Raw genomic sequence first — 12,486 nt, 5'->3', positions numbered from 1 at the left:
TAAGAGAACCCGAAAGACAAACAGCAGGGATTAATAAGATGTGGACATTGTTAACCTACCCACTTAGGCATCTTTCCTCCTCGTGGGTCGTGGTGGTGGAACTGAAGAACCAGGACTGTTACCACCACAGACAAGCCAACAATCATCATGGTGCTGGCAAAGTACTGAGCTGAAAGGTAATCACAATCATGACCCCAAAGGAAAAAATAGCCATCAATAAACCTTCACACTCAAGAGCCCTGGCAGGATGGAGAGGATCCTGCATGCATGCATGCATGCATACACTCTACCCTGTCTGCACACATCTGATGCAGCTGTGACCCTGGGGGCAGACAGACGGCTCAAAATACTCCACATACATTCTACTTCAAAGCGTAATTTAAAGCTGCGTTCAAACCTGCCAGTCTGAATGTTTTCAGGACTTTTGCTCCAGCTGTAAGTAACCTTTCCGTCCTGGATTGTAAAGGGAGCCCAGTATAGATAAGCATCTATTCCATCTGAAACTCTCCCATCCATCCAGCTATTCTTGTCTCATGCTTTGCAGCTAAGTCTGGCTGCAGTGGTTGCACGATACCCTCCCCAAGCCTCTGCTTCTCACACAACACATCGCTGTGAGAGGAGTTCTGTCAAGTCACGAGTAAATGTTTTGGCACTCAGAGTAATGTGACAAAGTGTCCAGTATGAATAGGAAAAGAACAGCCATCCTGCTGCTCCCAGTAAGGGATCCCTTTTGGGTCAACAAGGATGATCAGCAGGGATTTCTTTGTGCAAAAAGAACCAAATTGTTAGAATTCCAAACTGTACGTTTGATGTACTGTAATGAGTATTCGAGTACTCGGATACTCGCAATCTGCTCCTGAAAATGCGAGTACAAATATTTGCGACATCCAAAATCGCTGATTCATGATCTTTATAAATATAGCAGAGTATAGTAAAAATACAGTTTGGGAACAATATGTAGAAAAATGTTGGATTTTAAGTTTATAAACTAAAACAAATCTGGATGTGCAGCGCTACCGTCACCGGAAGTAAACAGATCTTCCAGATAAAGTGTTGGTGAAGCTTCGCATTTTCAAAGTAAAAATATTGAAAAAAAACTAGACTGAAGTTCCGTTTAATGACATAAGTTCTGAAAAACTGAACTTGTTTTAACTTTGCAGCTTTAGCTCCAGTGTTTACATTCTTCTAAATACGGTAACTCTTCAACAGTTGACGCAATTGACGTAATTCCAGTGGATTCAGCCTAAGGCTGACTTGCTGCACCAAACAGTAGTAAAACGATTACGTAATTCCCTCAATCAGCAGAGAAAAGGGGCTTTTCATAGCGGCTTTGCACCGATGTGCACAGTTTGAGAACATAAAGTGTTGCAGAACTTTGAGGATGGAAAAAAGTGTAGAGAATATTTTCAGGATTTGTTGTTAAACGATCCAAAACAACAGTGACGTTTCTATGTTTTATGGTTCTGTTTACTGCTGAACTTAACCAGAGGGTTGACAGAAAAAAAAAACTTGTTTAAAGAGACAAACGGTGAAATCTTTGGGTTTTCTGTCGGTTTCACTGATTCTGATCTCCTGTTTTAAAAAAAGAAATAAGTGGTGGGGATTTAAAACATATAATTTTATGTTTTCACGTAAAAAGACAAAAACAATGCAACTCTACAAACATATTATATTAAAAATTAAGAATCTAGGAATTATTGAGCTTTATTCGTGAATCAAAGTAATAAGTAATAATCCACAGCATGATCATCAGACATTTGAAGTCGTTTCTTTATGACTTGGTCACAACTACCTGTGGGGGGGAAAACGGGCAAACCTGTACGGGGGGGCAGGCAGGTGGTCCGCAGGAAATATTAAGATCGCAGACCGCTCAGGGCAAAAATGTTCACGCACGTTTTTTTGTGTGGGCGTGCTGCAGGCGACAGGTCGTAGAAACACTTATACAGAGTGTTGCCTAAGGACATCGTACAACAGTATCCCCTGTACGTCCAAAGTGCGTGCAACTTTCATAAACCCTACAAACACACAAAAATCGTACATTCCATTTTTGTGACGTCACTCGAGGTGGAACTGCAGGACACGCCTGCGCTCTCCATGCGGCGGCTCCTGTCTATCACCTTCTACGGGCCCAGACAACCCAAAAACCATAAAGCCATGAAGGAACAGATTAGTTTATGATATGAGACACACAAACAAACATTTCCATAGCTTTAACAGTGAAATGATTCGAAAGAGTACAAACTTAAGCAGATAAAAGTCTGTTACCAATCAGAGGGACCGAGTCCGAAGTGGCAGGCATGATCTCCGCTACAAGCAGCATGAACACCGTCAGAGACAGCAGGACTGTAATGCCTGAAATCAGAAACACAGGAGAGAAATTATTCCCTTTTTTCACCACAGTGATCTGAGGAATCTCAAATGTAATTTTACTCAGGAAAATGTTTGGATTTTCTGACCATTCCCCCCAAATGGCATTTGAAAACAGATGGCCTTTTCAGGTCTGGTGTTTATAACAGGGCTTGTCTTTATCTGGCTGAAACCAGAAATGGCCATTCTCAACCTTAATGTCAGCATTAGCATACGGCAATGACCGATCAGAGGCTCAGACAGCAGAGGGATGTGATCACGCAGACGTGTCGATTGCTGTGTGTCGTTGTGCAGACATGAGGTATGCTGGTGAGTCCCGCTCTGTACCCAGAGAAATCTTCTCTCCGGAGTCGGCGGGGAGCAGGAAGACCAGCAGGGCCAGGCCGGAGATGAGCACGCAGGGTATGAGAAGGTTGAGGCCGTAGTAGAGCGTCCTGCGGCGCATCGTCACAGTGTACGTCACATCAGGGTAGGGCTCCTTACAGCAGTCGTAGTACAGCTCGTTACGCTTTGCCGGCACTCCTGAAACACAAATGAAGAAAAATGTCAAAATCCTAGATGTCTGACCGGAGAAATTAGTCCTGCCTTATCGTCTATTCTAAAAAATGTTAAGAGAAGTATTCTGTACTGCTGGACTACATACTTGAGAAAAAATATTTATGATCACAAAGGCACTTTTTAAAATGAGTAAAATGAAAAACAAGTTATCAAACACACTTTAGCACTCTGTTGGTGGAAAACAGTGTACCAACTCTGCAGTCAGTACCATTGTACTGCACAGCATTTGTGTTCATATCAACTGCAAAATCAACTTTTTGAGCTTTTAAGTTTCTTATAAGGTTCATTCCTCATGAAAAGAAAACCCAAAGTTGTGTTTTGATCCATTCATGCATTTCTGAGTATTCCTCTAAAAACCTGCACTCTGAGCACCAGCCCCTCCCAATCCATGAAAACGAGGGATTCCTCACATTGTGACATCATAAAGTGAAGCACAGGCCCTTCCAGGAAGAGTCTGTGCTGCTAGCCCCGCCCCCTGGCTAACTGACACGCCCACTTTCTCAGTGAATTAGCGGTGATCAGCTGCACGCTGTCATTTTCTATGCACATCCATCTCTGCTAAAGTTCAGGTGTTTGTTTTCGTGGGAGAAACGCAGACACGCTGCAGAGGCCGGCTCTAGGATGAGGTCATCAAACGGGCGGCACCCACAAGGAAAGAAAGGCGGAGCCTCAGAGATCGAGTCATCTTACTTCCGTGTAGGAAAATGACCTTCCAAAGTAACTCTTATTTTATTTAAAAAAATCGTTTGTTAGTTGCCAAAGGTAACATATGATCATACATATGGATATAATTTACTCTGAAAGACTGAAGAAAAGCAGGATACAGGCGCTGTATTGTTACAGGGATTCAACAATGTGTTTTATTGTCAACATAGTTAACAACAAACAACATCAAGTTGATCCACCGACTCACAAAAAAGAGGAATTTTCCTCATATTTCATTATAATTATAAAAAAGTGAGAAAAAAATAGAAAGATGGTTACTAAAAACCAAACATGTTCATCGTTTTAACTTGGCCTAGCCGTCCACACTGTGTTTCCCGAAAAACATCTTTGAGGGCGCAGCTCTGAAAACGGTCACCTTCATAGTGTCCAGCCACACATCCACCTCTGTTGATCCTGGAATTGATCTCCTTTCACTTGGCCATCATCCTTTCATCACCAACAGAAACCATTGTCTTTGGCCACAGTGATAAAAGTCCAAAAGTAAATGTGATTTGTATAACACATGTAGTTATATTAAAGAATAAATGTGTCTTTGATTGATGCTGTAATCACTTCTAAATGTAATTCTGGCCCTCTTCTCTCGTTATCCTGATTGAAATACAAAGTCGGGGTCACAACTGTGTGTGCACATGTATGTGTGAGTTTGTGTGTGTCTGAGGGAGCGACAAGCGTGTGAATCAGCAATCAGGAAAAATAAAACCTCAAGCCCTTAAGATTTGATTAACCATGTCGGCCATTTCAAATCTGTTATTTATTTATTTTTGGCTTCTTCGTATTTCTGTGGTGCTTGTGACAGAAACTCGACGGTGACACGGCCAGGAATGCAATCAAAACAGAATTATTGTGCTGCTTTTGCTCATGTCACACAAAAGAACTGATTGTCCTCATCCCTGTCAGTTGGTATCAAAATGTTGTTCAAATGAATTCCACGGATCCAATTTCTTTCATTTAAAGTCTGTCACCTGGAAGCCGAGGAGAAATCGTCTTTGTTAGCCACCTATTAATTTGATGGATTGCAGACTTGCAGATGTGTCATCCTCTGCGTGTGTGTGTTTGTGCGTCGGTTTGCATTCTGTGTGTGTGTTCTCCAGTTTGCACATAGGCATGTGCGTAGGCACCAGGATGGTGTGTGTTCTTGGCCAGCTTGCTGCCTGACTGGCCTGAATTAAGTGAATCATCCTTAGGCCAGCTGTCACCTCACACAAACCCATGCCCCCTCCATCCTTGGTTTCCCAGGCCAGCTGGATGGACTCCCTTCAGCTGGAACTCTGTTTATGTCAGTGGAGGTGAAAATTTCCACTGACTTCAAACAAGAGCGTGTGTGAAATGTGACACATGCAGATGGAAAATGTCAAAAAAAATACAAATAAAAACAGAAAGACAGGTTTTCTCAATCCGTAACATATTATAGAATATGACACAGTAACTCAGGTACAAGCAGAAGTCATCCAAAATATATAAGTAAAAGAAGTGCTGCAAAAACTACCTAAGAACAAACATTTTGAACTGACTTCATTAAATATTCAGAAATGATTAAATAAGTCAGACACGAAAGGTTATTATACAAAAACGTGTGTATTTCTTACCTACAAGGTCCCATTCTCCATTTGGAATGTAGGTGGAGATGTCAGCGTCCATCATCTGGAGGTCCAGCAGCCAACCGTTGTGGGTCCAGGAGCCAAACTTCAGGTCACACTTCTGTACATCAAACGGGAACCACCGGACATCAATGTAGCAGGTACTCTTCAGGATACCTGCAAAATTGCATCATTCCAGGTGACAGAGTTACTTTTGTGTCACTAGTAGGAAATTACATACCACAGAAAAAAGTGTGTCAAAGTGTTTCATTTGAGGCAAACATGAAGAGTCATCTTCATTTTATAATCTAATCCACTAATCATTTGCTATCTTAACACTGTAAGTCAGCAACAGTGTTTTCAGTCAGAGGTGTCTTTGAATCCACTGTTACATTCATCACTACAGGAGATCCTTCCTGCCCACAGCTTTACAATGACTTCCATGCCGGGTTTCATGAATCATCATTCAGTGGAGCTGAACTGAGTGGAGAAATTATACAAAGATTAATCCTGTTTGTTGATGACGCCTGAACTGATCTTTGACAGCTTGTTCTTCTGTAGGTTTTAGTAGCGAGGTTGAAAAATATATGCCAGAAGGTGAAATTAAAAGTAGTAAGAAGTGCAAAATGCATGTGTAAAAGCTCACACCTGAAGATGATCACAAACGCTATGCTTAAAAGCTAAAGGAAGGTCACACAAAAGTACTTTTTTGCTAAAATTAGCTGTAGAACAAACAAGCAATAAGTGTAGTTATATTTTTTTTTGACAGTGGAAGTCATGCTCTGAAAAAAACCCACGATACACAAAATGTGCAAAGTAGATCTTCAAATTAAATCTTCAATCGTCATGAGATCATTGTTGTCATTCTATGAAATTGGACTTGTTTTTCCATGAAAGTTTGAACTTTGAGAGTTTGAGACAGTGAACTCCACCCATCCCCTCCACCTGCTCCTGGATCAATACAGGAGCTCACCATCAGCGAGACAAAGACCCCCTAACTGGATCTGAGCGCCACAGAAGGTCTTTCCTTCTATAAGAATCATCTTACCTTATAAATCAACATGACAGTACTATGTATTTCATTTTCCACACTGTTAACTTGAACACTGCAAACTGCACTGCACTGTATATTGTAAATAGCTTACTCTCTTTGTTCTGTATTTTTATTTGACCTTGTAGAATTTTGGTGTTTGGAGCTCTGCTGCAAATCCAATTTCCCCCTGGGATGAATTACATATTCTGATTCTAATTAAACAAGAGAGAAAAGTGTAAAAAGGTTAACGTCTGTCTGAGAAAACATGTAGAATGTGTAGTGAGTGGTTTTACAGCCTTAAACATAAATTAAACCTAAAAAATGAAGATGACTTCTTTGCAGATTTTAGTTATCGCAAGTTATTTTCAGAAGGTAACTCGCGATATAGTAGGTACCACTAGAGAAACCGATGTTTTAAGGCTGTTAAACCCCGCAGTTCACACATTATACACATTTCTCAGACAGACATGAATATTGTCACACTTTTTTCTCTAGTTTCAAAACTCAAAGTTCAAAACTCAGAAAAATGTCAAGTTTTATAGAATGAAAACAAAGATCTGATCGATATGTGTATATGTGGTGAGCTGAACACATTCTCTGAAGCCAACATTGCATGGAGGAGATTGATAGACAATGGTCTACAGCCAAACTGGGCGCAGAACATAATGTGCTGTAGAAACATCAAGACCATGAAAGATGAACAGCGTTTTAGCAAGGGAACACTATTTAAAATTCTAATGTTCTGAAAGTTGAACCAAAGACTCTAACTTGTCTAAAGAAGTTGTAACAAAATGAATACTTACAAGTTGTGCTAAATTTGGTAGGAGGAATAGTAAATGTCTAATAAGGTGGATTAGCAAAGACTGCTTCATTAGCAAAAGTTGAGAATATCTTTTGTATGCAGGAGTTTCTGACCCTTCACGATTTCTTTACAAAGAGCATTACAATCCATCATTCCAAACACTATTAACGAAAACAAAAGAAAAAGACCCGGAAGGCAATGAATGTTGTTAATACCAGAAACGCTGAAGCAGCAGAAAGCATGGGGCAGATTTGATAAGCAAAGAAAATGGGAATGTGTGAATGCTGCATTGAAAATACCTGCACTGAATGTGTTCATTGACCTTCAGGACAGGAAAATCTCACCTGGTGGCAGGTACTGGCAGTATCCGGAGGAATTGACCAACACATTTGTGTGGAATGTGGCATCGAACCTTTCATCTGCACTGTGTGGAGGCAAGAAAGGTTGGACATTAAAAGCACAATTTGATCAGTTACAAAAGCAGTCAAAAAATGACTAGAAAGAGAGACTGACATTTGAGGCTAACGAATAGACGAGACCAACTCTAGGGGTGATCTTTGTGACAGAACTTATAAAGCAGTAAAGATCATTTATTCACATGTGCACAACAAGGACACTGTTATATCACACGTTTAGATGCTGTGACCTGCATTAATAAAGCAAATGAGGAACACTGTTAACTAAATGCAGCTCATTTTCTCTGATGAATCGATCCTCACCCAAAGTCAGACTTGATCTTGACTGAAACTGTTATTAGTTATTGTCTGTTTGGACATTTCTGCCTCTCAAAGCACACGACTGCAGACACTCAGAGAGTGTGGGGTATACTTAAGCTCTTCCAAGTAGGGGTTTGCTTGACGAGTAGGACATAAATCTCTGCAAAGTGCGCTGGTGCTGAGCCAAAAAGGCTCATAACGGGACAAGGCTTCGCCCGGTGCCGGCACATGGCCTCTAAATCAATCACTTACATCCAATCAGTCCATTCACTTGGCACAGAGAGGAGAAACAAGGAGGCTGGGAGAATCCTATTAAACAGCAATAATCACTTCCATTCAGTGCGTAGAATAAATGAGCTATGGTAGCGTTTGGCTTTAAATGGTGTTTGGAATGCTTTCATCTGATGTGAACATTGAAAAGTCAAATGAGAAGGTTTAATCCCCATATTCCTGAAGAAAACATCAATTACAAGTAATGTTGAGAATAAAAAGGATTCAAATGACATTGATTTAAACATGGGCCTGAGCTACTGTCATGATAAATGCTACCACAGTTAAGAAAAAAATAAAAAACCTCACCAGGACTGGCATCTGTGTCGCTGATAACCCCCCACGTACATGTGACCTTGTGACACAATTTCAGTCTCCCAGCTTTTTACCAAACAGCAGTCCTTAAAAGGAAGCATGCTGACTGCAACACCACCATCCTAAAATTGTCTGTTAAAAATCACAATGAAATGCCCACATGAAATACACTTTGTCTGCTTTAAGCACAGAGCACAAAACAGGTGGAAAAGAAGCGTGCGGCCTAACCCTCCTTACACAGTGCACGAAGTTTGGGGGGATTGAAAACATAAAAAGCCTCCACGATATGGCTGGGCTTGTCTTACTTATCCTTGCATGTTTAAGTGTTCGCTATGACCTGTCGCCCGCAGCGTGCCCATGGAAAAACTTTTCATAAACATTGTTGCGTTACAGGCTTACAGAGTGATCTACAACCTTAAAATCTATGCAGGACACCTATGTCGCGGAGCTCAGCACATTTTTCACCCGCAGACAGGCCGTATCTACCCAATATCCACCTGTAAGGGCAGTTGTGACAATTGTAAAGCTGCATCCTCCGCCTCTGTTTAGACACGCCCCGGGGCGGGCACTCTCCCTCTTTTGACATTCCATCATCCACCTCAGCAGAACATAAACACCCACCTGAGCAGAGGTGTCAGCTCACCTTTGCACTAATAGTATGTGTGACAGAATGAAATGGTTTGTATGCATATGTGTGTGTGAACTGCAGTTGTGTTCAGTACAAGTTGGCATAATTGTATGTGAAGATTTTTGGAAACCAACAGGTACGTTTGTAACAACTGAGTATGTGTGTGGACAGGCCCCGCCCCTTTTGACTAACATTTTGAGTCCGGTCCAACAAAAAAAGAAAAGAAAGTCTAAATTAAAAAAGGGTTTTATAAAAATATACACCTTGTGTGTCAGAAGATCCACAACCCCCCGTAGTAACAGTAAAATATGTCCAACACAAAAGGCCTTCAGCTCCTATCTGTGAGCTCAGCTGTTAGACAGGACAAGTAAAAAAAAAAAGACACAAATGGCGTTGAGAGATCAGGTTGATTTATTTTAAACAGCTCTACAAAAGTGTTGGTAATCACGTCTGCATGTCTAGGTTCATGACATTATTCAGAGCTTCACCATCTACTGCAGGAGCTGCGTCCGAATGACACGTTCTGCAGTGTCTTAGTCTCTATCTGACCCAGTTTGACGACTTACTGTCCCGCAATTTCTCCTTACAATAGGAGAAATTCGGAACCATCAGATTCTTCGCCATATCGGTTTCTGACTCCACCAACTGATTGCGTCACCAACACATCATGGACCAAAGGTAAGTCCCTGATTGTTTGATGAGAAGTCAAAATTTTAACTGCATTGCAAGTCACACCTTGTAGTCGTGTCGCCCAAAACATGCTGTTGCCAAACTGCCTATTCATGGCCGATGCTCAAATTGCACCGCAGGACCTCAGCTGGCGTCTATACGTTGACTAACATTGAGACTGGCTACCCCAGCTGCGTGAATCGCGTTTGGCGTGAACGCAGCTTTAAACACAAGATGGAAGACCTGCTTTGTTTACACCCACCAAAAAAAAGCAACCTTTTGGATCCTCCCAGTAGGACTATATGAACTCTGTCTTAGATGTGGTGATATTCCATTACAGGTCTGCAGAAACATGCTCAACAATAGGATACAGTGCAAATTCACAAGTGTGTCATACAATTCTGCATTCAAATTGACTGCATGCAAACTTAAAAGTTCAGTGGTGTAATTGTCAAGCTATGGCTGAAATCCCCTTACACTTTTCTTCTAATGGGAGCTTTAAACCTTAATGCCTGAGGACTGTGCTTCATCTGACTGGTACCTTCAAACAGCAAAAAACATCAAAGTTGATCGCTGATCTTTGTCCAAAGATGTTACTGTACAAGTTAGCTCAACATCAAACTGAATTTCTGTCCCTAAACAGGCTTCTGCTCTGAACCCCCCCCCTGGGTTTCTTCTTTGAAATGCAGTCTGTTGTACCAAGACAACAACCAGAGCCTCCCGCTCCACATATGCACCAAAACAAGCTCTTTGAAACTCTGTAAGCACTGCTGAGCCAAAAACTGAACTCTTCTGCTGCAGAGCCAGAACTGCTTTCACAGTAAAAGGTCTTCTACTCTGATGCTGACTGCTCCAACATCTTCATTTCTTATTGATGCACGAACGATTAGTCACTTTGAAATAGTCTTTAAGACTCTTATTTCAGTTTAATTGTTTTGAAATATTAAATTGTTGTTATCAGATAAAGGCTTAGTTTACAGCAGATTATACAGAACAATTGAGCACATCTTCAAAGCTTCCTCTCAAAATCTTTACTAGATTTTGCTTCAGTTTGTATTCAAATCCTTTTTTAAATTCATTCTCAAGTCTTGCAACTGACCTCATCTCCCAAAGCAGATCATTAGATCGTCACGTGATAATTTTTATCTTCATCTTCTTGATTCATAAAAATGGGGGCAGATGAATTTATCCAGGATTTACAGAGAATGCATAAAGAACATCAGATTCTATCTGGGTCTGTGTCAGGAGTGTTGTCATTATCATTTGTGAACGGTGGTCCTGACAGTAAGCAGCTTAGCTCTCTGTGGCATCTCTGCTCAAAAAGCAATCGTCATGCATCTCTGCTTCGCTCTCTATCCTTTCCTCACACACAAACAGAAATCTGCCGCAACCGCCTCCTCTCAACTCAGACATCCTTGAAGGTGCTGGCAAAGGTCAGATCTGTCTTTTCCACGCACTGTTCCGTCATTGCCCATTACAAGCGCATTACTCAATGTACAAACCGGTATGTAAGACAAACAGAAGGGTGTGCTTTGTGAAGGCATGACAATAATTAATGGATTAAAAGAAGCCGTTTGGCACTTCTGGAGTTTCTTCACAAACCATAGACTTCAGCACTTCATGGAGAAGCTGTCAAAGACACAAGAACGTAACTGGCAGACATACCAACGTGGTTCATCCTCAATGGATGTTCACTGCCACATTACTATGATTGATGCTCAGCAATAAAGGGTTCTCTCTGTCTGACGATAACTGCAATCCATCACCTATTTACAGTAAAGATGAGTTACTTTGGTAGAAACCAAAACATACCATTTCACATCCTTTTCTCCGCTTATAAACAGAGTAAACTAAATGAAGTTTTCAAATGAAAACAAACAAAAGCAGCAAAAGGAAGGATAATTACATTCTTCTTTCTTCAAGATGTGTGAGCACTTCATTGACTTTTGTCCCCATAATGTCCTCTGGGACAACATGGTCCTCATGTGTGCCAAAGTCTCAGCACTCCTGGGTAATTTCTGCTGCGACTTCCCCAGGTCCCAGCTGTTTGCAAATGCCCTCACGCTCCCGCTGTTCCTTGTTTTCCACATGTGCACCTGTCACTAAATGTTGGGAAAGCCAACAACTGTCCTTGCTGACATTATGTCAACTTTAATGAAAAACTGCATGTCTTTGCAATATTTTTCTTGGTGTGAAGGGGATTGTGCTGCAACTTTACTAGTTGTGATTTTTCAAATGCATCCTGTTTGTGTCAGTGTTAAGTAAAAAGTGACAACAAAACAAGACCAAAGATCTATATTTATCTCAAGATTAAGGGTCCCTCTTCTTCTGCTCTCATGTATACGATGACTGTAGTTGTTTTACTTGCTCTTACATACACTCACTGGCTACGTATTTAGACACACCTTGCTAGTGCTGGGTTGGACCCATCTTTTAGCTTCAGAACTGACTTAATCATTGGTGGCATGGGGAAAGGGATAGACAGGGTCAGCATCAGTACTCAAGTAGGCTGTGGCGTTATAACCATGCTCAGTTGGTACTAAGGGGCCCAAAGTGTGCCAAGAAAATATCCCCACACCATGACACGACCACCACCAGCCAAAACCATTGATACAAGGCAGGATGGATCAATGCTTTCATCTTGTTGATGCCAAATTCTGACCCTACCATTCGAATGTGGCAGCAGAAATGGAGACTCATCAGACCAGACAATGTTTTACAACTTTCTTTTATCCAGTTTTGGTAGGTTTGTGTGAATTGTAGCCTCAGTTTCCTGTTCTTAGCTGACATACAGTGTGGTCTTCTGCTGCTGTAGCCCATCTGCC

General features: G+C 41.3%; 2 protein-coding genes across 2 annotated transcripts in view; both read right to left on the bottom strand.

Annotated features, from left to right (window-relative positions):
* The window catches only part of LOC144994858 (uncharacterized), a 193,931-nt gene that overhangs the window by 40,721 nt on the left and 140,724 nt on the right, over nt 1-12,486 (bottom strand). The gene's annotated exons all lie outside the window — the stretch shown is intronic.
* LOC101167346 (neuronal acetylcholine receptor subunit alpha-7-like) overlaps nt 1-12,486 on the bottom strand; it is a 44,387-nt gene that overhangs the window by 5,961 nt on the left and 25,940 nt on the right. The window contains exons 5-9 of the mRNA XM_004066284.5: nt 7,408-7,487; nt 5,238-5,405; nt 2,695-2,889; nt 2,266-2,352; nt 60-169 (exon numbers count right to left, since the gene is read on the bottom strand). Coding sequence (XP_004066332.1) covers nt 60-169; nt 2,266-2,352; nt 2,695-2,889; nt 5,238-5,405; nt 7,408-7,487 — 640 coding nt within the window. The remainder of the gene's footprint in view (nt 1-59; nt 170-2,265; nt 2,353-2,694; nt 2,890-5,237; nt 5,406-7,407; nt 7,488-12,486) is intronic.

Source organism: Oryzias latipes, chromosome 1 (genome assembly GCF_053564925.1).
Source record: "Oryzias latipes strain Hd-rR chromosome 1, Olatipes_Hd-rR_3.1".
In the NCBI taxonomy this organism is placed as follows: Eukaryota; Metazoa; Chordata; class Actinopteri; order Beloniformes; family Adrianichthyidae; genus Oryzias; species Oryzias latipes.
This window is presented reverse-complemented; position numbering and strand designations above follow the sequence as displayed.